The 19,461-nt window shown below is 42.3% G+C and overlaps 2 protein-coding genes across 12 annotated transcripts in view; one reads left to right on the forward strand and one right to left on the reverse strand.

Annotated features, from left to right (window-relative positions):
* Window positions 1–7,345, reverse strand: part of LOC140186187 (volume-regulated anion channel subunit LRRC8A) — a 57,743-nt gene extending 50,398 nt beyond the window's left edge. For 2 of the 5 annotated variants that reach the window (XM_072240137.1, XM_072240134.1), the window contains exon 1: window positions 7,200–7,345. The gene's annotated coding sequence lies outside the window, so the exon portion shown is untranslated. Of the gene's footprint in view, window positions 1–6,926; window positions 7,078–7,199 lie in introns of those variants that run through there. The other 3 variants (XM_072240136.1, XM_072240133.1, XM_072240135.1) reach the window with 2 other exon arrangements.
* LOC140186189 (kynurenine--oxoglutarate transaminase 1-like) overlaps window positions 1–19,461 on the forward strand; it is a 158,571-nt gene that overhangs the window by 91,377 nt on the left and 47,733 nt on the right. For 2 of the 7 annotated variants that reach the window (XM_072240140.1, XM_072240139.1), the window contains exon 2: window positions 14,144–14,286. In XM_072240140.1, coding sequence (XP_072096241.1) covers window positions 14,215–14,286 — 72 coding nt within the window. In that variant the 5' untranslated portion in view covers window positions 14,144–14,214. Of the gene's footprint in view, window positions 1–7,102; window positions 7,435–7,774; window positions 7,792–14,143; window positions 14,287–16,753; window positions 17,107–19,461 lie in introns of those variants that run through there. The other 5 variants (XM_072240145.1, XM_072240138.1, XM_072240142.1 and 2 more) reach the window with 5 other exon arrangements.

The raw sequence follows: 19,461 nt of genomic DNA on the forward strand, positions 1-19,461 counted from the left end.
CTACAGACTCTCTTTCAAGTACTCTACAACTCATGCTATATTGTTGTTATTATTATTATTATTTTTGTATTTCCCCTGTTTGTTTTCTTTTGCACGTTGGTTTGATTATGTGTAGTTTTTCATTGATTCTTTTGTATTTCTTTGTTCTACTATGACTGCCGGTAAAAAAATGAATCTCAGGGTAGTATATGGTGACATGTACATACTTCAATAATAAATTTACTTTGAACTTCTGACAAGTTCAGCCTGTTTCTGTAAATAAAATTAAGAATAGATTTATATAAATGGAATCAAAACCTGAGAGGGGAAAGTAGAGATTGAGATGTGAATGTAGGAGGTATGATTAATACATGTGCAGAGGACATGAAAATTGCTGTTGTTAATTGTGAGGATAGTCTTGGGTTAAAGAATACTATTGATTCGCTGGTAAACTGGGCAGAGCAATGGCAGATGGAAAATCAGGCATTCTGTTAGGTCTTGAAAGGGAAGACCTACAACACGAATGCAGGGATAGGGCCAGAAATGAGGAACAAAGGTACTTTGGTATGCAAGGTCATTGATTTCTAATGGTGGAAGCGCAGGTCGAGAAGAGGAAGAAGGCAAATAGGATTAGCTGGGGCATAGAATACAAAAACATGAAGGTCATGGTACAACTTAATAAAACTATATGGTTTGACTAGAGTATTGTGTGTGGTTTTGTGTGCCACACCATTGGAAGAACTCACCTACACTAGAGAAAATGCAGAGGAGATTTACTACACAAATTTTAGAATGTTTCAGTGGTGAGGAAAGACTGGATATACTTATTTTGTATTCTTTGGAGTGGAGAAGGCTCAAGCGGGAGCAAAGAGATGCATACAAAATTATGAGAGGCACATATAAGATGAATAGTGAGAAACACTTCTCCATAATAGACACCTAATATCAGAGGGCACATGTTTATGTTGAGGACTAAGATGGTTAGAGAGGATCTGAGGATTTTTTTCTACCTACAGTGTGGAGATTGCAATTTGCAGCACCCTGCTTGGGAAAGTGTTAAGGCAGCTACTCTCACAATATTTGAATAATATTCAAATAAAGACCAAGAAACTGATTGTAGACTTCAGGAGAGGGAAATCATAGGTCTATTAGCCAGTAAACATCAGAGGTGGAGAGGGTCAGTAACTTTAGGTTCCTGAGTATCACTAAATCAGAGGACCTGTCTTGGACCCATCATATAAATATAATCGCAAAGAAAACATAACAGTGCCTCTACTTCTGCAGGAGTCTGCGGAGATTCAGCATGTCGCCAAAACCCTTTGCAAACTTCTATAGACGTGTGGTGGAAAGTGTGCTGACTGGCTACATTACAGCCTAGTATGGGAACACCAATGCCTTTGAGTGGAAAATTTGACAAAAAGTAGTGAATTCGGCCCAGTACATCATAGGTAAAGCCCTCCAACCATTCAGCACATCTACATGGTGGTTCATTTTGGTAGGTCAAATTTGACGGCAGAATATAGCATTAAAGTAACTCTTGGCAGTGTGGAGGATCAGAGGGATCTTGGGGTCCGAGTCCATAGGATACTCAAAGCTGCTACGCAGGTTGACTCTGTGGTTAGGAAGGCATACGGTGTATTGGCCTTCATCAGTCGTGGGATTGAGTTTAAGAGCCAAGAGGTAATGTTGCAGCTATATAGGACCCTGGTCAGACCCCACTTGGAGTACTGTGCTCAATTCTCGTCACCTCACTACAGGAAAGATGTGGAAACCATAGAAAGGCTGCAGAGGAGATTTTCAAGGATGTTGCCTGGATTGGGGAGCAATCCTTATGAGAATAGATTGAGTGAACTCGGCCTTTTCTCCTTGGAGCAACAGAGGATGAGAGGTGACCTGATAGAGGTGTTCAAATTAATGAGAGGCATTGATCGTGTGGATAGTCAGAGGCTTTTCCCCAGGGCCGAAATGGCTAGCACGAGAGTGCATAGTTTTAGGGTGCTTGGAAGTAGGTACAGAGGAGATGTCAGGGGCAAGTTTTTTTTTACACAGAGAGTGGTGAGTGCGTGGAATGGGCTGCCGGCAGTGGTGGTGGAGGTGGAAACGACAGGGTCTTTTAAGAGACTCCTGGATGGCTACATGGAGCTTAGAAAAGTAGAGGACTATGGGTAAAGCCTAGGTAGTTCTCAGGTAGGGACATGCTCGGCACAGTTTTTTGGGCTGAAGGACCCGTATTGTGCTGTAGGGTTTCTATGTTTCTATGTTTCTACATGAAACGTTGCTGCAGAAGAATAGCATCCATCATCAAAGATCCCCACCACCCAGGCCATGCTTTTTTTTGCTGCTGCCATCAGGTAGAAGATACAGGTCCCTCAGGATTCGCACCACCAGGTTCAAGAACAGTGACTACCCCTCAACCATCAGGCTCTTGAACAATAGGGGATAACTACACTCATCCTACTTCTGGTGTTCCCACAACCAATGATCTCACTTTAAGGACTCTTTATATTTCATGCTCCCTTATTTATTGCTATTTATTTATATTTGCGTATACATAGTTTGTTATTAATTGATCCTGTTTTCAGTTACTGTTCCATAGATTTGCTAAGTATGCCTGCAGGAAAAAGAACCTTCAAGGTTTTATGTGGTGACATATATGTACTCTCATACTCTTTACTTTGAACTTTGATCTGGTTGAGTACATAAATCACCTGGCATAGAAAGCTACTAACAGTATGCTGCTAAATGAGTTTAGTATAGAAAGGCATTTCATAGTTGACATGCACATAATTGGTTGATGGGCCTTTTCTGAGCTGTTGATTCTATAGACCATTTTATTAAAAAAAGATATCAAAATATTCATTATTTTTCCAGTCTGTATCATTGATACAACAGTTTTCGTGATTTGATAAATTATTTTTGTGCTTCTTTCCTTCATCTCTCCTCCCTTCACAAGTATTCTTTCATTAAGTTCAACAACCTGATGAGCACCTCTCCAGAGCTTCTTTCCTTTAAGTCATATTCAGGCCAAATCTCTTTGAGATACACTCCATTATCATGAAAATTGTGCTCCAGCTGAAAGAAACAGCTGAAAATGGGTCTCATCTGGACTGGGAACTGCAAGTGTGAACTGGTACGAGAAAATCTGTAGATGCTGGAAATCCAAAGCAACACACATAAAATGCTGGAGGAATTCAGCAGGCCAGGCAGCATCTATGGAAAAGAGTCAACGTTTCAAGCCAAGACCCAGTCCTGAAGAAGGGTCTTGGCCTAAAACATTGACTGTTTACTCTTTTCCATAGATGCTGCCTGGCCTGCTAAGTTCCTCCAGCATTTTAAGTGTTAACTGTTACCATTTCATCACCACTCTTGTAGCACCTATTACTGTTGTGTTAAATAGCTAAAAAAAAACTTTTAGCTCAAGGATATTTTAGCTGAGTGGTTGATCATTCCACGGAAAACAAAGAATACAAATTAGCCATCGCTCCTCGTTACACAGAAAGCCTTACAAATGCTAAGCCATTGTTAAAAAAAAGATATATTTAACCAAAGAGCAAGACGAACTTAAAACAAAACTGCAGTGCTAAATTTATTAAAATTTCTAAACAATGAGAAAGAAAAGGGTGGGTAGGTGCTCAAGTGTTGTATTGGACCTTGACTCTTAATGTTTAGTTATTAAGTTCACTTCAACAGAACAATTACAATCTCAAATCTTGGCAATGAGATATAGTTTGATAGGAAGAGTCAAGTAACTGATGAGAAGCTTTCAATGGAACTTCCTTTCATATCAGACAGTCAGTCGGCTCTAATCTCCATGTTTTCTCTAACATCTTAACCTCAATGCACAGCTGGACATGGCTTTTCCACTTAAAATGGACATTTTGAACTCTCTCCATGAACCTGGCCTTGAACTCATTGCATAAAACCAATACTGCAACATTCAAGATCTCTGTTGTCTAGGTAGGTTAAAAAACACTTCATAAAAATGTACTGATCAGTAGTGGTCATGAAAAAATTATGCCAAACCCTTGATCATTTTATTTAGCAAATTCATTCCAACATACAAAAAGAAAAAAAATCAAGCCAAGACTCATTTGTTACTAAGTTGTTGCAACTATGAACAGACTTATAACCCACATGAATTCATCATCCCTCAACATTCCCTTGAACAAACTCTGAAGGAGAGTCCAGACATACAGTTTTCCGAAGGTGGAGCTGCCATTTTTCACTCTTATTGTATTTTAGCTTTTTTTAGTGTAAAAGTCCAAGTCATTTATTTGACTATTTTGCTGCCCTAAAGCCCTAGAAATTTATCTACTGTTATTTATCCACAATCATGGTAGTTACACAAGTGATACTCAAAACAAGAAGTTTTCTCATAACTACTAATATGATTTACAAAAAACCCTTACAACTCTTAGTTTCTCCCTCCTCTATTTATATATCTTGTTTTAAACTAATGCATTACAATTCAAATATGCTGTAGAAACTATGCTCTAAATCAAACACTAGTACTAGATGAAACAAAAAAAATCTACAGCATTTCAATTCAGGAATAAGCTGTATGCCAGATAGGAAACTCAGCGAGTTTTCAGTGACTCTTGCTGCAAGGCTTGGATGCAATAGAAGTATGAAAAATTAACTTACCCTTTTCAGATTTGGTATTAATTTGTAAAGGACTTTACTGCTTTCAAATAAAAGTTAAACTGTAAGACATGGGCTGTATTTAATTTTCCCTCAAGGATATCACATTGAGTTTCTGACAAAAGGACTAATCTTCAAAATGTTTGAAGGCACAGCAATTCACGTTACAACAGAAGGATTCCCAAGAATGAACGCAACTTCCAAGTAAATTGACTCTTCACAGCTGAAACTCCCTATCAGCCCATATGTCAGTGACTCAGACTCATCCCATAGTCACTAGTACCTGTACTGTATATTGACTGGAGACCAGCTTCTGCTTGTCTTGTGAACCTGTGCCACTAGTTCTTTATCTTAATGGTGACAAATCCAGTCAATATGGTGATGGATACCTGCTGCACAGAATACCCTAAAGCCCATGGCTATGGCCATAATCCAACTCATCTACATCTACATGAAGAAATAAATTGTATCAGTAGGGAATAGCTTCATTATTGAACTAGAATTAACTTAAAGATTTATTACCCGTGGGCAGCAATCACAGTTCAAGTTGATGTTGAATTCAGGTAGTCCACAGATACATCCATTTATGTACATCAAAGAGTAGCAAGAAGCCTGCCTATCGTTAGGGGGAGTGAGTGGATGATGATGTGGGGAAAAGTTTTTTAAACGAGATTAATAAGACCGTAATATATAGGAGCAGAATTAGGCCATACGGCCCACTGAGACTACTCCACCATTTCATCATGGCTGATCCAAATTTCTTCTCAGCCCCAGTCTTCCACCTTCTCCCCATATTCCTTTATGCCCTGACCAAACAAGAATCTATCAACCTCTGCCTTAAATATACAATAAGACCTAGCCTCCACAGTTGCCTATTGTAAAAAAATTCCACAGATTCACCACCCTCTGGCTAAAGAAATTCCTCCTCATCTCCATTCTAAGAGGACCCCCATCTATCCTTTGGTCCTAGACTCTCCCATCATAGGAAACATCCTCTCCATATCCACTCTATCAAGGCCTTTCACTATTTGAAAGGTTTAAATAATATAGGATTAGAGTAAATGGTTGGTTGATGGCCTGCCCCAGGCTCTGTACACCAAAGAGTTTGTTTCTATTTCCTACTTCGTTTTTTTATAAGTTTATGATACTTAAAAGAATAGTTGCAGTGAGCAGCAATAAACCCAAGAATCACAGGCAGAGAGTAGAGCACAAAGGGCACTATTTTTGACATTATGCATTAATGCTTTTCTATTACACTGTAAATTTTACAAATTCTGTACACAATAAAATCAGATTACTTAGTTACAATGGAAACATGATCATTTGACTAATATAATCCAACTATAACTCAACAAAGGTGAACTATTTCACCTGGTAGAATCAACAAAATCTCAAAATAACAGTTCCACACAGAAACTAGATTCCAGTTACCAGAATCATTTAACAGATCCAAGTCGCCCAATTATTAACACCACATATCCAATTTACAGCCACCACCCCACAAAATAAGCATTATTCCTCTCCAAAGAAGGTGAACAGTGTCATCTTTAAGTTGATTCATGAGAAGTTTCAGTTGCTAGTTCATGACAATTAAGTGTTCCATTTGATCACTGGCATGTTATTTCCCAGAAGAGTCATACCATGTGTTGGTACTTGCTCCTTTTCCCATCAGGAAATGAGCTGTCATTCTATTCCTATCCCTTGATAGGCCAAACTGCTGCCTTGCTCTTTCTAGAGGCCATCTCCCAATCATTCTATTCCCCAGAGCCCAGGCTGCCAGCCATTCCCAATCCCACCAGTAAGAGTCCAGATTGTCAGCCATTCCCACACCGAGCCCAAATTGACAGCCATCCCTATTTCTTCAGTACATGACCTCCCAGCCATTCCCATCCCTTTCTTCAGTGCCTGATCTGCCAGCCATTCCATCCCCATTTCCCAATGCCTGATCTGTCAGCCATTCCATCCCCACTTCCCAATGCCTGATCTCCTAGCTATTCCCACCCCCAATCCCCAATGCCTGATCTCCCAGCCATTATTCCATCCCCATTTCCCAATGCCTGATCTGCCAGCCATTCCATCCCCACTTCCCAATGCCTGATCTGCCAGCCATTCCCACCCTCCACTTCCCAATGCCTGATCTGCCAGCCATTCCCACCCTCCATTCCCCAATGCCTGATCTGCCAGCCATTCCCACCACCATTCTAATTCCCCAGTGCCCCAGCCAAGGTGCGAGGTGAAACACCTCAATTGATGCCAGCCAGCCACCCAGTGCACTGGCTCAAACACAAGAAGGTACAACAGCTCACCTCGCGAGCACCCGCAGCCGGCTCCTCCTTCCTCCCCCTTCCCGGACGGTCCGGGGCTTCCCTTCCTGTCAGCTTCTCAGGTTATTTCGGGTGGGAGTCTTTTCCCCCCCGAACAAAAACATTCCCCCACCCCGCCGGAAGTGGCTCCGGGCGTCAGCCGGAAGAGGCGTGACGTCTCCCTGTCGGGAATTAGTATTTTCAAGGCCCACGTTCAAAATTAGAGAAATAAATAAGTGAGAAGGATATCAAAACTAATTTTAAAAAAGAACTCACACAAGCTGTTCTAATGTTGGCTAAGGTAACCGGTGGATGCCATTGTTCCTCCTCGGTCGGTTCGGCGTGCCTGAGGGGATGGGAGGTAGGAGGGAACCGGCGAAGCGGGAGGTCCGCCCCGAAGAGGCGTCACATTGCGGTTTCCCACCGAGCCGCCGAACGCCAGTAGCTCCGGAAGCATCAACAACGGGTGTAGCCTGGCGTTAATACCCAAAGCCGAGAAACACCCGTGTCAGTAAGTGTTAGGGGATTGTAAAATACACTCAGGATACTGGAAACAGTGTGTAGGAGTCGTCCGAGAGTCAGGGAACGGGTACAGTCTGTCAAGGCTCGGACGCATTTAACTTAGCTGTGTGTGGTTTATTGTTCCAATTTTCATGTAATTTTGTTTAAAATTGGCGCACGACTTCTTTTAGAAAGGCAGTGCTCAACAAGAGAGGTCAGGGGAAGTGGTATTTGTCTCTTTCCCCATCGGCTATTTTTATTTCCCTGAGTAGAACACTACGCATGTTAGAAATCCGAAACTGAAAACAAACTACCAACTGAGGCATACTCATTAAGTCGGGCAGCAACAATTGGATACATGAGCCAAGTTAGTATTTTTAAAATCAAACTGGCATGTTCCACTAGCCTGAAATATGTTTATGGTGTATTGATCGTGACCCGAGTCCTGACACTTCGCGGAAAGTGGCAGTTGAGTTGTCCTTGAGGTGCACTCCTTTTTATCTTTACTAGTAGGGTGGATTATAGAAAAATAAATTAGCGCGACAGGTAAGAACATACGGACGTGAAATTTGTTAACTTAGCAGCAGTTCAATACAATACATAATCTAGCTGAGAAAAATAATAATAAATAAAATTTTAAAAAAATAAACAAGTAAATCAATTACGTATATTGAATAGATTTAAGTACCTGCAAAAATAGAAATACTGTAGTTTAAAATAAAAGTGAGTTAGTGTCCAAAGATTCAATGTCCATTTAGGAATCGTATGGCGGAGGGGAAGAAGGTGTTCCTGAATCGCTGAGTGTGCAGCTTCAGACTTCTGTACCACCTACCTGATGGTAACAGTGAGAAAAGGGCATGTCCTGGGTGCTGGAGGCCCTTAATAATGGATGCTGCCTTTCTGAGACACCGCTCCCTGAAGATGTCGTGGGTAATTTGTAGGCTAGTACCCAAGATAGAGTTGACTGGATTTATAACCTTCTGCAGCTTCTTTCGGTCCTGTGCAGCAGCCCCTCCATACCAGACAGTGAAGCAGCCTGTCAGTATGTTCTCCACGGCACAACTATGGAAGTTTTTCAGTGTACTTGTTGATGTGCCAAATCTCTTCAAACTCCTAATAAAGTATAACTGCTGTCTTGCCGCCTTTATAACTACATCGATATGTTGGGGCCAGGTTAGATCCTCAGAAATCTTGACACCCAGGAACTTGAAGCTGCTCACTCTCTCCACTTCTGATCCCTCTATGAGGATTGGTATGTGTTCCTTTGTCGTAACCTTCCTGAAGTCCACAGTTAGCTCTTTCGTCTTACTGACATTGAGTGCCAGGTTGTTGCTGTGGCACCACTCCACTAGTTGGCATATCTCACTCCTGTACGCCCTCTCGTCACCACCTGAGATTCTACCAACAATGGTTGTATCATCAGCAAATTTATAGATGGTATTTGAGTTATGCCTAGCCACACAGTCATGTGTATACAGAGAGTAGAACAGTGGGCTAAGCACACACCTCTGTGATGCACCAGTGTTGATCATCAGTGAGGCGGAGATGTTATCACCAATCCGCACAGATTGTGGTCTTCTGGTTAGGAAGTTGAGGATCCAATTGCAGAGGGAGGTACTACGGAGGCCCAGGTTCTGCAACTTCTCTATCAGGATTCTGGAAATGATGGTATTAAATGCTGAGTTATAGTCGATGAACAGCATCCTGACATCGCTGTTTGTATTGTCCAGGTGGTCTAAGGCAGTGTGAAGAGCCATTGAGATTGCGTCTGGCGTTGACTTATTGTGGCGATAGGTAAACTGCAATGGGTCCAGGTTCTTGCTGAGGCAGTCTCATCATGACCAACCTCTCAAAGCATTTCATCACTGTCGATGTGAGTGCTACCGGGCAATAGTCATTAAGGCAGCCCACATTATTATTCACAACACGCTGGAGGAACTCAGCAGGTTGGGCAGCGTCCGTGGAAACGATGAGTCGATGTTTTGAGCCGGAACCCTTCGTCAGGACTGTAGAGGGAAGGGGCAGAGGCCCTATAAAGAAGGTGGGGGAGGGTGGGAAGGAGAAGGCTGGTAGGTTCCAGGTGAAAAACAAAGGGGTGGGGGAGGGGAAGCAGGGAGGTGATAGGCAGGAAAGGTGAAGAAGTACATCTTGAATCAGAATGACATTCCACTGACATCTTCTACAAGCCCACTGACTCTCATAACTACCTCGACTATACCTCTTCCCACCCCACCACATGCAAAAATGCCAGTCCCTATTCCCAGTTCCTCCATCTCCGCCGCATCTGCTAACAGGATGAGGCTTTCCGTTCCAGGGCATCTCAAATGTCCTCTTTATTTAAGGATCGTGGTGTCCCTTCTACTGTCATCAATGATGCCCTCACCTGCATCTCCTCCATTTCCCGCACTTCAGCCCTCACCCCATCCTCCTGCCACCACAACAGGGACAGAGTTCCCCTTGTCCTCACCTACCACCCCACCAGCCTCCAGATCCAGCATATTATCCTCCGCAACTTCCGCCACCTTCAACAGGACCCCACCACTAAGCACATCTTTCCCTCTCCACCTCTCTCCGTTTTCCGCAGGGATCGGTCCCTCCATGACTCCCTTATCCACACGTCCCTCCCCACGGATCTCCCACCCGGCACTTATCCCTGTAAGCGTAAGTGCTACACCTGTCCCTACACCTCCTCTCTTGCCACCATTCAGGGCCCCAAACAGTCCTTCCAGGTGAGGCAACACTTCACTTGTGAGTCTATTGGGGTCAACTATTGCATCCGGTGCTCCTGGTGCGGCCTCCTCTACATCGATGAAACCTGACACAGATTGGGGGACCACTTCGTCGAGCACCTCCGCTCCGTCCGCCACAACAGACAGGATCTCCCGGTAATCACCCACTTCAACTCTGCTTCCCATTCCCATTCAGATATGTCCATACATGGCCTCCTCTACTGCCATGATGAGGCTAAACTCAGGTTGGAGGAGCAACACCTCATATACCGTCTAGGTAGACTCCAGCCCCTTGGTATGAACACAGAATTCTCCAACTTCCGGTAATTCCCTCCCCCTCCCTTCTTCTATCCCTATTTCACTCTGCCCCCGCCCCCAGCTGCCTATCACCTTCCTCATGGTTCTGCCTCCTTCTACTACCCATTGTGTTTTCCCCTATTCCTTCTTCACCTTTCCTGCCTATCACCTCCCTGCTTCCCCTCCCCCCACCCCTTTGTCTTTCCCCTTACTGGTTTTTCACCTGGAACCTACCAGCCTTCTCCTTCCCACCCTCCCCCACCTTCTTTGTAGGGCCTCTGCCCCTTCCCTCTACAGTCCTGACGAAGGGTTCCGGCCCGAAACGTCGACCGATTGTTTCCACGGATGCTGTCCGACCTGCTGAGTTCCTCCAGCGTGTTGTGAGTGTTGCTTTGATCCCAGCATCTGCAGATTATTTTCTGTTTACCACATTATTATTCTTAGGCACTGAGATAATTGTTGCCTTTTTGAAGCAGGTGGGAACTTCCACCTATAGCAGTGAGTGGTTGAAAATGTCCTTGAATACTCCTGCTAGTTGGTTGGCAAAGGTTTTCAGAGCCTTACCAGGTACTCCATCGGGACCTTCTGCCTTGCGAGGGTTCACTCTCTTTAAAGACAGTATAACATCGGCCTCGGAGACGGAGATCACAGTGTCATCAGGTGCAGCAGGGATCTTCACAGCTGTAGTTGTGTTTTCCCTTTCAAAGCGTGCATAGAAGGCATTGCTTCACCAGATGAACTCATCGCTGCCATTCATGCTTTGTAGGAAGTAATCTCTTAAAGATCCTGCCGGAGTTGCCGTGCTTCCAGTGTCGCCTCCAGCCTCATTCGAAATTGTCTCTTTGCCCTTGAAGTAGCCCTCTGCAAATCAAACCTGGTTTTCTGGTACAGGCCTGGGTTGCCAGACAAATTCAAAGTAAAGCAGCAATTCACTTGCATTTCTTGCAGTCTATTGTGCTGCATTTGGTGTTCATAATAAGGCATCCACTGCAATGGTGAGTCCAAATGCAGATTTGTGATTGCTTTGCAGAATATGTCCATGAGGATCAGGCCATATGAGATTACACTACCTTACTATATTAACAACATGTTACAAAAACAAATCTTAACAGCCCTGAATTGATACTTTATTTCTCCTTACAGAGAAATTTCCTTTATTCTATCTCCTCTGCTACCTAGAGTCAGAATTAGGTTTAATATCATTGGCAGCAGTACAATACAATGTATGAGAAAACTAAAAGAGAGCAAAAAAAAAGGTGAGGTAGTGTACATGGATTCATTGGCCATTCAGAAATCTGATAGCAGAGGGGAAGAAGTGTTTCTGAAACATTGAGTGTGTGTCTTCAGGCTCCTGTACTTCCTTTTTGATAATGGCAATACGAAGCATGTCCTGGGTGTTGGGGGTCCTTAATGATGAGTATAGCCTTCTTGAGGCATCGCCTTTTCAAGATGCCCTTGATGGAGATGGCTGAGTTTGCAACTTTCTGCAGCTTTTTCCAATCCTGTTCACTGGCCTCAACCATACCAGATGGTGATGCAGCAGTTAGAATGCTCTCCATGCTATATCTGTAGACATTTGATAGTCTTTGATGACATACCAAATCTTCTTGAACAGCCGCTGCCACGCCTACTTTGAAATTTCATCAATATATTGGGCCCAGGATAGATCTTCAGAGATGTTGCCACACAGGCATTGAAACCGCTCACCCCTTCCATTGCTGATTGTTTGAAGAGAACTGATATGTGTTCCCTCGACTTCCTCTTCCTGAAGTTAACAATCATAGAACACAGAACATAGAAATCTAAAGCACATTATGGGTCCTTCAGCCCACAATGTTGTGCCGACGCAGACTGGGAGACCGCTTTGCTGAACATCTACGCTCTGTCCGCCAGAGAAAGCAGGATCTCCCAGTGGCCACACATTTTAATTCCACATCCCATTCCCATTCTGACATGTCTATCCACGGCCTCCTCTACTGTAAAGATGAAGCCACACTCAGGTTGGAGGAACAACACCTTTTATTCCATCTGGGTAGCCTCCAACCTGATGGCATGAACATCGACTTCTCTAACTTCCGCTAAGGCCCCACCTCCCCCTCGTACCCCATCTGTTACTTATTTTTATGCACACATTCTTTCTCTCACTCTCCTTTTTCTCCCTCTGTCCCTCTGAATATACCTCTTGCCCATCCTCTGGGTCCCCCCCCCCCCCTTGTCTTTCTTCCCGGACCTCCTGTCCCATGATCCTCTCGTATCCCCTTTTGCCTATCACCTGTCCAGCTCTTGGCTCCATCCCTCCCCCTCCTGTCTTCTCCTATCATTTTGGATCTCCCCCTCCCCCTCCAACTTTCAAATCCCTTACTCACTCTTCCTTCAGTTAGTCCTGACGAAGGGTCTCAGCCTGAAACGTCGACTGCACCTCTTCCTACAGATGCTGCCTGGCCTGCTGCGTTCACCAGCAACTTTGATGTGTGTTGCTTGAATTTCCAGCATCTGCAGAATTCCTGTTGTTAGCCTGTCAAAGGTATTACTATTGTCCAGGTGATCCAAGGCTGAGCCAGTGAGATTTCATCTGCTGAAGACCAATTGTAGTGATAGATAAGTTGCAGCAGTTGCAGGTCCTTGCTTAGGTGGGATTTGATTCTGGCCATGAGCAACCTCTCAAAGCACTTCATCAGAATAAATGTGAGTGCAACTGTCTTTGAGGCAGTTCACCCTGCTCTTCTTGGGCACTGGTGTGATTGTTAGCTTTTGAAGCAGGTGGGAGCTATTGACTGCAGTAGTGAGTGATTGAAGATATCCTTGAACACTCCTGCCAATTAGTTGGCACAAGTTTTCGGTGCAGGTGCACCATTGAGGTCTGACACCTTGCCAAGGTTCACCTTTTTGAAAGATGTTCCGAAGTTGGCTTCCAAGACAGAGATCACAGGGTCACCAGATAATACAGGGATTTGCACAAGTGTAGTTCTTTTCTCCTTCTCAAAGTGTGCATAAAATGTGTTGAGCTCATCAGGAAGGGAAGGATCACAACCATTCATGATGATAGATTTTGTTTTGTAGGAAGTAATGGCCTGCAAACCCTGTCAGAGCTGACATGCATCCAATCCTGTCTCTAACTTGAATCAGAATTGTTTTTTTGCTCTTAAAATAGCCTTCTGTAAGTTGTACTTAGATTTCTTGTATAGTTCTGGATCACTGGTCTTGATTGCCATCGATCTAGCCCTCAGCAGACTGCGAGTCTCCTAGTTTATTCACGGCTTTTGGTTTGGGTATGGACAGTATGTTCTCAAAGGTACACACTCATCCACACAGGTCTTGATGAAACCAGTGACAACTATGACATATTCAGATTTAAAGATGAATCTCTGAATATTGTTGAGTCTACCGATTCAAAGCAGTCCTGTGTTTCTCCTCTTCCCTTGACCATGCCTTTGTGGTCCTCACCATTAGTGCTGCTGTCCTCAGTCTCTGCTTGTATACTGGAAGTAGAAATGCAGCCAGGTGACCAAGACCAACTTGGATTTTTTCTAATGAAAGATTTCTGACCTGATACATTTTCTGCTTCTCTTTCTACAGAGGCTGTCTGACTGGTTCCTGCGTTTTCTGTGTTTGTGATTTCCAGCATCAGCAGTTTTTAAAACATTTTCTATAGTTATAAGGCTGCTTAACATATTGTACATTCATTTTTGACAGATGATGATCAGAAGGCTCCAAGAATTGTAGGAGTATCTTTCTGGTTCCTATTTACCCGGAAGATAGGAGAAATGCTTAGAGGACTGGCACAATTGATCAAAAGAAATAACCCTTTGATCAACAACGTTTTAAATAACCAGAAGGTGAATAAACCTCTTTGTCTAATTACTCTTTGTGTTCCAAAGAAATAAAGGAAGGAAGCATTCCTTGTTTTGTGCATAAATGCAGTGACTAATGTTAAGGAAATATGGCAGACATTTTTGTTTGGAGCTGTCTCCCACAGGAAAAAAATTACAGATAATTTGTTTATGGTATTATTTTAGAGGAATGTTTGGAAATCCAGGGAAAATTCCCTCCTTTTGTGATGGTCAAGATTAATGGTCAGGTAGTTAAAGTTAAATGTCTCAAAGCCGAAGTGTACAGCAGGAATATTATAACAAATATGTACATGACAATTTGTGCAAGCTTAGGCACAAAATTGAAACAGCTGGCTGTGCATTTGAAGCAGATAATGCTCTAAGACAAGGGTTCCTAACCTTTTTTATGCCAATGACCAATACCATTAGGCAAGAGATCTGTGTTCCCAGGTTGTGAATTCCTTTTCTTGTATCTCAACTTCAGCAGTCTAGGTATCCTTCATTTCCTGCAATCCATTCTTTTCCATGCTTTCTTTCATAATGCTTCCCTTATTTACTCAATGTTTTATCCATTTGGTGACCATCATGTGTAGGCCGGATTTAATTGTAGCACACCAGCAGCTGACACCAAAGGATTTGGTTCAGGTCACCACATATCTTGAATGTAGAACATAAACTTGGTTTAATGCAACTCTGCTGTAGTTTTACAGGATTTTAAATGAGATCTCGTCTGTCAATTTAGAAAGGAAGCATTAATTCTTCGATTGATACTGCTACTTCCTGTTTGTGGAAACTTTTATGCACATCTTAGCTTCAATGTTTGCTCATGTGAATGTGTAACTATGTCAATGAGTTATCCTTAAAAGTAATTTATTATCTGTAAAGCACCTTGGAATATCTGGGGGGGGAGAAGCATTATAAAAATGGGATAGTTTTCAGACATTGAAAACTTGCTAAGGATAGTTAAAGCTTGTTGACACTTTGTTAAATTTTCATTTTGTATTGTGGTAAATTATAAGGAGGATGTAAACTGGCAGGTGGAATGAATGTGCACACAGCAGCTGAAATTTAACATGTTCTATATTCTGGTAGGATGAAAAGAGACAGCTTAATCTGGAGGGTGCAATGTAAAAATGCTATAGGAGTCAAAGGAATTGGGGGCAAATGCACAGAAATCATTGAAAATTACAGCAGGTTGGGAAAGGAGTTTAAAAAAAAAAGCACCAAAATATTGGACTTGATAAGTGGGGGCACAGAGTACAAGAGAAAAAACATGATTAACTTCATAAGATATTCAATTGCAGCTTAAATATTTTATTCAGCTCTAGGCACCACATTTTTAAAAAAGAGAGTGAAAGTCTTCGAGAATGCAGTTGAGATTTACTGGAATTATTCTATGGACAGAGGACTCTGATGGTTTGGGTACAGGATAATCTGGGGTTGTTGGCCTCAAAAAAAAAAGGGTATCCAATCGAAGTGTTTAAACTTGCAAAGTATTCAGGAAGAATGGAAAAGAACTGTTCCCTTGGTGGAAAGGTCAAAAACCAAAAGACCTGTGCGAAACTGAAATAAGGGGGAAAAATTTACATGTTGTGTATTTAGCATGTGGCATGCATTGCCAGGCTGTAGTGCAGGCAGATTCAGTCGAAGCACTCAGAAAGGAGCTGGATAAGTACTAGAGTGAAAAAATGATTGCAGGACTTTGGGGACTGGTAAGGGATTTGGGGATGGAAAACAAATTCTGCCAACATCAATGTTACATAAACACATACATTTTTTAAGAAACTTTAGCTCAATGATTACATTTGACATAAACTTCCTGTCATCTTAATCCCATTTAACGTAATGTTTCTTTCATGTACTTTATTGCAATGGACATTCGGAGTTTTTAGCAACTACATTATATTTATGACTCCTTTTAAAGAAGTATCCTTAAATCAATCGCAGTCTTCCCCTTCTATACTATTGTTGCAAAATTGAAAATTAATTTTAGATATTCTATAGTAGATCCAGGATTCTAAAATATGGAAACCAGAATTATGGATAGCTCTGCAAATGTGATTTTACCCAAGGTTTCAGACATACAGTTGTAAGAAAAAGTTTGTGAACCCTTTGCAATTACCTGTTTTTCTGCATTAATTACTCTTAAAATGCAGTCTGCTTTTCATCTGTGCCACAATAATAGACAAACACAATCTGCCTAAACTAATAACACATAAACAATTGTACTTTTCATGTCTTCATTGAACATACAGTGAAACCCCGATTTTATGCAAATTCGGATATAATGCGATGAGTCATTGGACTCCATGTCCATGTCAATCCATACTCCCCCTTCTCCAGCCTTGTATCCCTTTTGCCAATCAATTTCCCAGCTCTTGGCTTCATCCTTCCCCCTCCTGTCTTCTATCATTTCGGGTCTCTCCTTCCCCCTCCCACTTTCAAATCTCTTACTATATCTTTTTTCCATTAGTCCTGACGAAGGGTCTCGACCAGATGTTGCCTGGCCTGCTGCGTGTCACCAGCATTTTGTGTGAGTCATTCAACCTCTTTTTTGCTCAAAATGGAACAAACTGCTAGAAAAAGAAAATCTTATTCTGTGAAAGAAAAGCTTCACACACGATGTGATCAAGACTAAAAGTCAAACTCAAGTTGCACGAGATCTCGGGATACCGGAATCCACCCCCACCCTCAAGTGTCTGAAGCCATTGAACACCTCGAGGCTAGCCTCTGTTGGCTGGAGACCCAGGAGGTGGACCACATAAAAACCCTCCAACTCAGAAGCATTCTAGATTTCACTCGCAGCCAGCAACATGCTACGTTCAGGCAAGGAACACTCGATCACTTTTTAAAGAAATAAACTGTAAATGATGATTGCTAATATTCTTGAATGTTTTTATTTGTTTTGTGTATTAAAAAGCTTTACTAAAAATTAATTTGTGTTTTAATTTCTACAGTAACAACAACCATGATTTATCGCGACCCTGCTTTTTTCGCAATGACATCTTATGGACCCAAACAATCGCATTATAACGGGGTTTCACTGTATTGTTTAATCATTCACTGTCCAGACTGGAAAAAGTATGTGAACCCTTGTATTTAATAACTGGTAGAACCTCCTTTAGCAGCAATAACCTCCACCAAATGTTTCCTGTAGCTACTGATCAGACTTGCACAAAGGCGAGGAGGAATTTTAGACCATTCATCCACACAAAACTGTTTTGGTTCATCGATATTTCTGGGATACCTTGCATGAGCAGCTCTCTTCAGGTCGTGCCAGAGCATCTTAATTGGGTTAAGGTCTGGAATCAAACATGGACATTTCAAAATACAAATTTTCTTCTTTTTAAACCATTCTGTATTTGGTATATTCTTGTGTTCGGATCATTGTCTTGTTCCATCATCTATTAAGCTTCAGGTGACGGACCACTACCCTGACATTCTCCTGTAAAATGTCTTGATACAATTTTGAATTCGTTGTTCCCTCAAAGACTGTAAGCTGTGCAGTACCCTTTTTCCTCCAAACATCTGTCATCTCATCTGTCCGCAGAACATAATCTCAGAAGCATTGTAGAATATCTAGGTGGTCTTTTGCAAACTTAAGGTATGCAGCAAGACTGCTTCAGCAACACAACATCACAGCTGCAACTTTGTGGAAGAACCTATCAAAACTCAAACTGCAATAAAATGTGACTGATAGAAAAATAGTTATCTACAAAATCTAATGTAGTGATTGCAAAAAGTACTACATTGCTCAAACAGGAAGAAACATACCGACCAGGCTACACAGGCATTAGCTGGTGAGCAGAAGGCACAGCTCACTCTTGTTGGTATCACCTTATGAAGACAAAGAAGGACACCATTTCAATTGAATGACAGCCAGAGTCTTGACTCAAGCAAGAACGAGAAAAGAACGAGAATTTCTCGAAGCATGGTTCTCTACAGAAGGATCCATCAACAAACACATCGAAATAGATCCGGTACATGAACCCTTGAGGAGAAAAGAGAAACGACGACATCAACAATGAATCGCCAGAAATCTCGGCATCTGGATGGTGAAGCATGCACTTCCAATGGACCTCACTTGAGGCTAGCCAATTAAGAATCTTCTACTGTTAAACTGTTCATAGTATTTTGAACTAGTCACCAGAACACAATGTCTAATCAATATCCATTCGGACTCCGGAGTATATAAGCTTGCATTCTGAGGAGACAATGCCCTCAACTGCGCACTGATGTTGGCTTCTCAATTGGAGCCAAAATATTTGCAAACAGTTTGCCAAGCTTGGTGATCAACCAAACCTCCAAATAGCCCACCTGAGCTACCAATATTCTGCAAAGTGCGGCAATGTTTGTTTTGGAGAGCAGTGGTTTCCTCTGTGGTGTCCTTCCATGAACACTATTCTTGTTCAGTGTTTTTCTTATACTGGATACATGAACAGAGACTTTAACAAGTTCTAGAGATTTCTGCAGGTTTTTTGTTGTTACCCCTGGGTTCCTTTTCACATTCTTCAGCATTGCACGTTGTGCTGTTGGTGTGATTTTTGCAGGATGCCCACTCCAAGGGAGAGTAGCAACAGTACAGAATTTCCTCCATTTGTAGACAATTTCTCTTACTGTGGACTGATGAACACCTAGATTTTTAGAAATACTTTTGTAGCTTTTTCCAGCTTCATGCATTTCTACAATTCTTCTTCTAAGGTCCTCTGAAAGTTGTTTTGATCAAGGCATGATGCACATAAAGAGAACTTTTTCAAGAAGAGCAGGCTCTGTCAGTAACCTGACTTTGTGTGCCCTTTTTTTTATCGGGCGGGGCACCTCTACAACCTACATCTCCAATCTCATCTCATTAATTGGAACACCTGATTCCAAATCACTTTTGTAGAAGGCATTAACCCAGAGGTTCACATACTTATTTGAACTCAGGCTACGTCCACACTAGACCGGATAAATCCGTAACCGAAGCTTTTTCTCTTCGTTTTGACCCTTCGTCCACACTGAAATGGCATTTTCCTCCCCCGACAACGGAGCTTTTCTAAAACACTCTCCAGAGTGTTTAAATCTGAAAACACCGGGTGGGCGTTGTAGTGTGTACATACAGGGTGACCGGAGGTTTTAAAAAACTTGTCGTCCCTTTCACCGGTGAAGACACTATGGCTGTAGGAAAAGTTTCCAGCGTGA

The sequence above is a fragment of the Mobula birostris genome, chromosome 22 (assembly GCF_030028105.1).
Source record: "Mobula birostris isolate sMobBir1 chromosome 22, sMobBir1.hap1, whole genome shotgun sequence".
NCBI classification, from domain to species: domain Eukaryota; kingdom Metazoa; phylum Chordata; class Chondrichthyes; order Myliobatiformes; family Myliobatidae; genus Mobula; species Mobula birostris.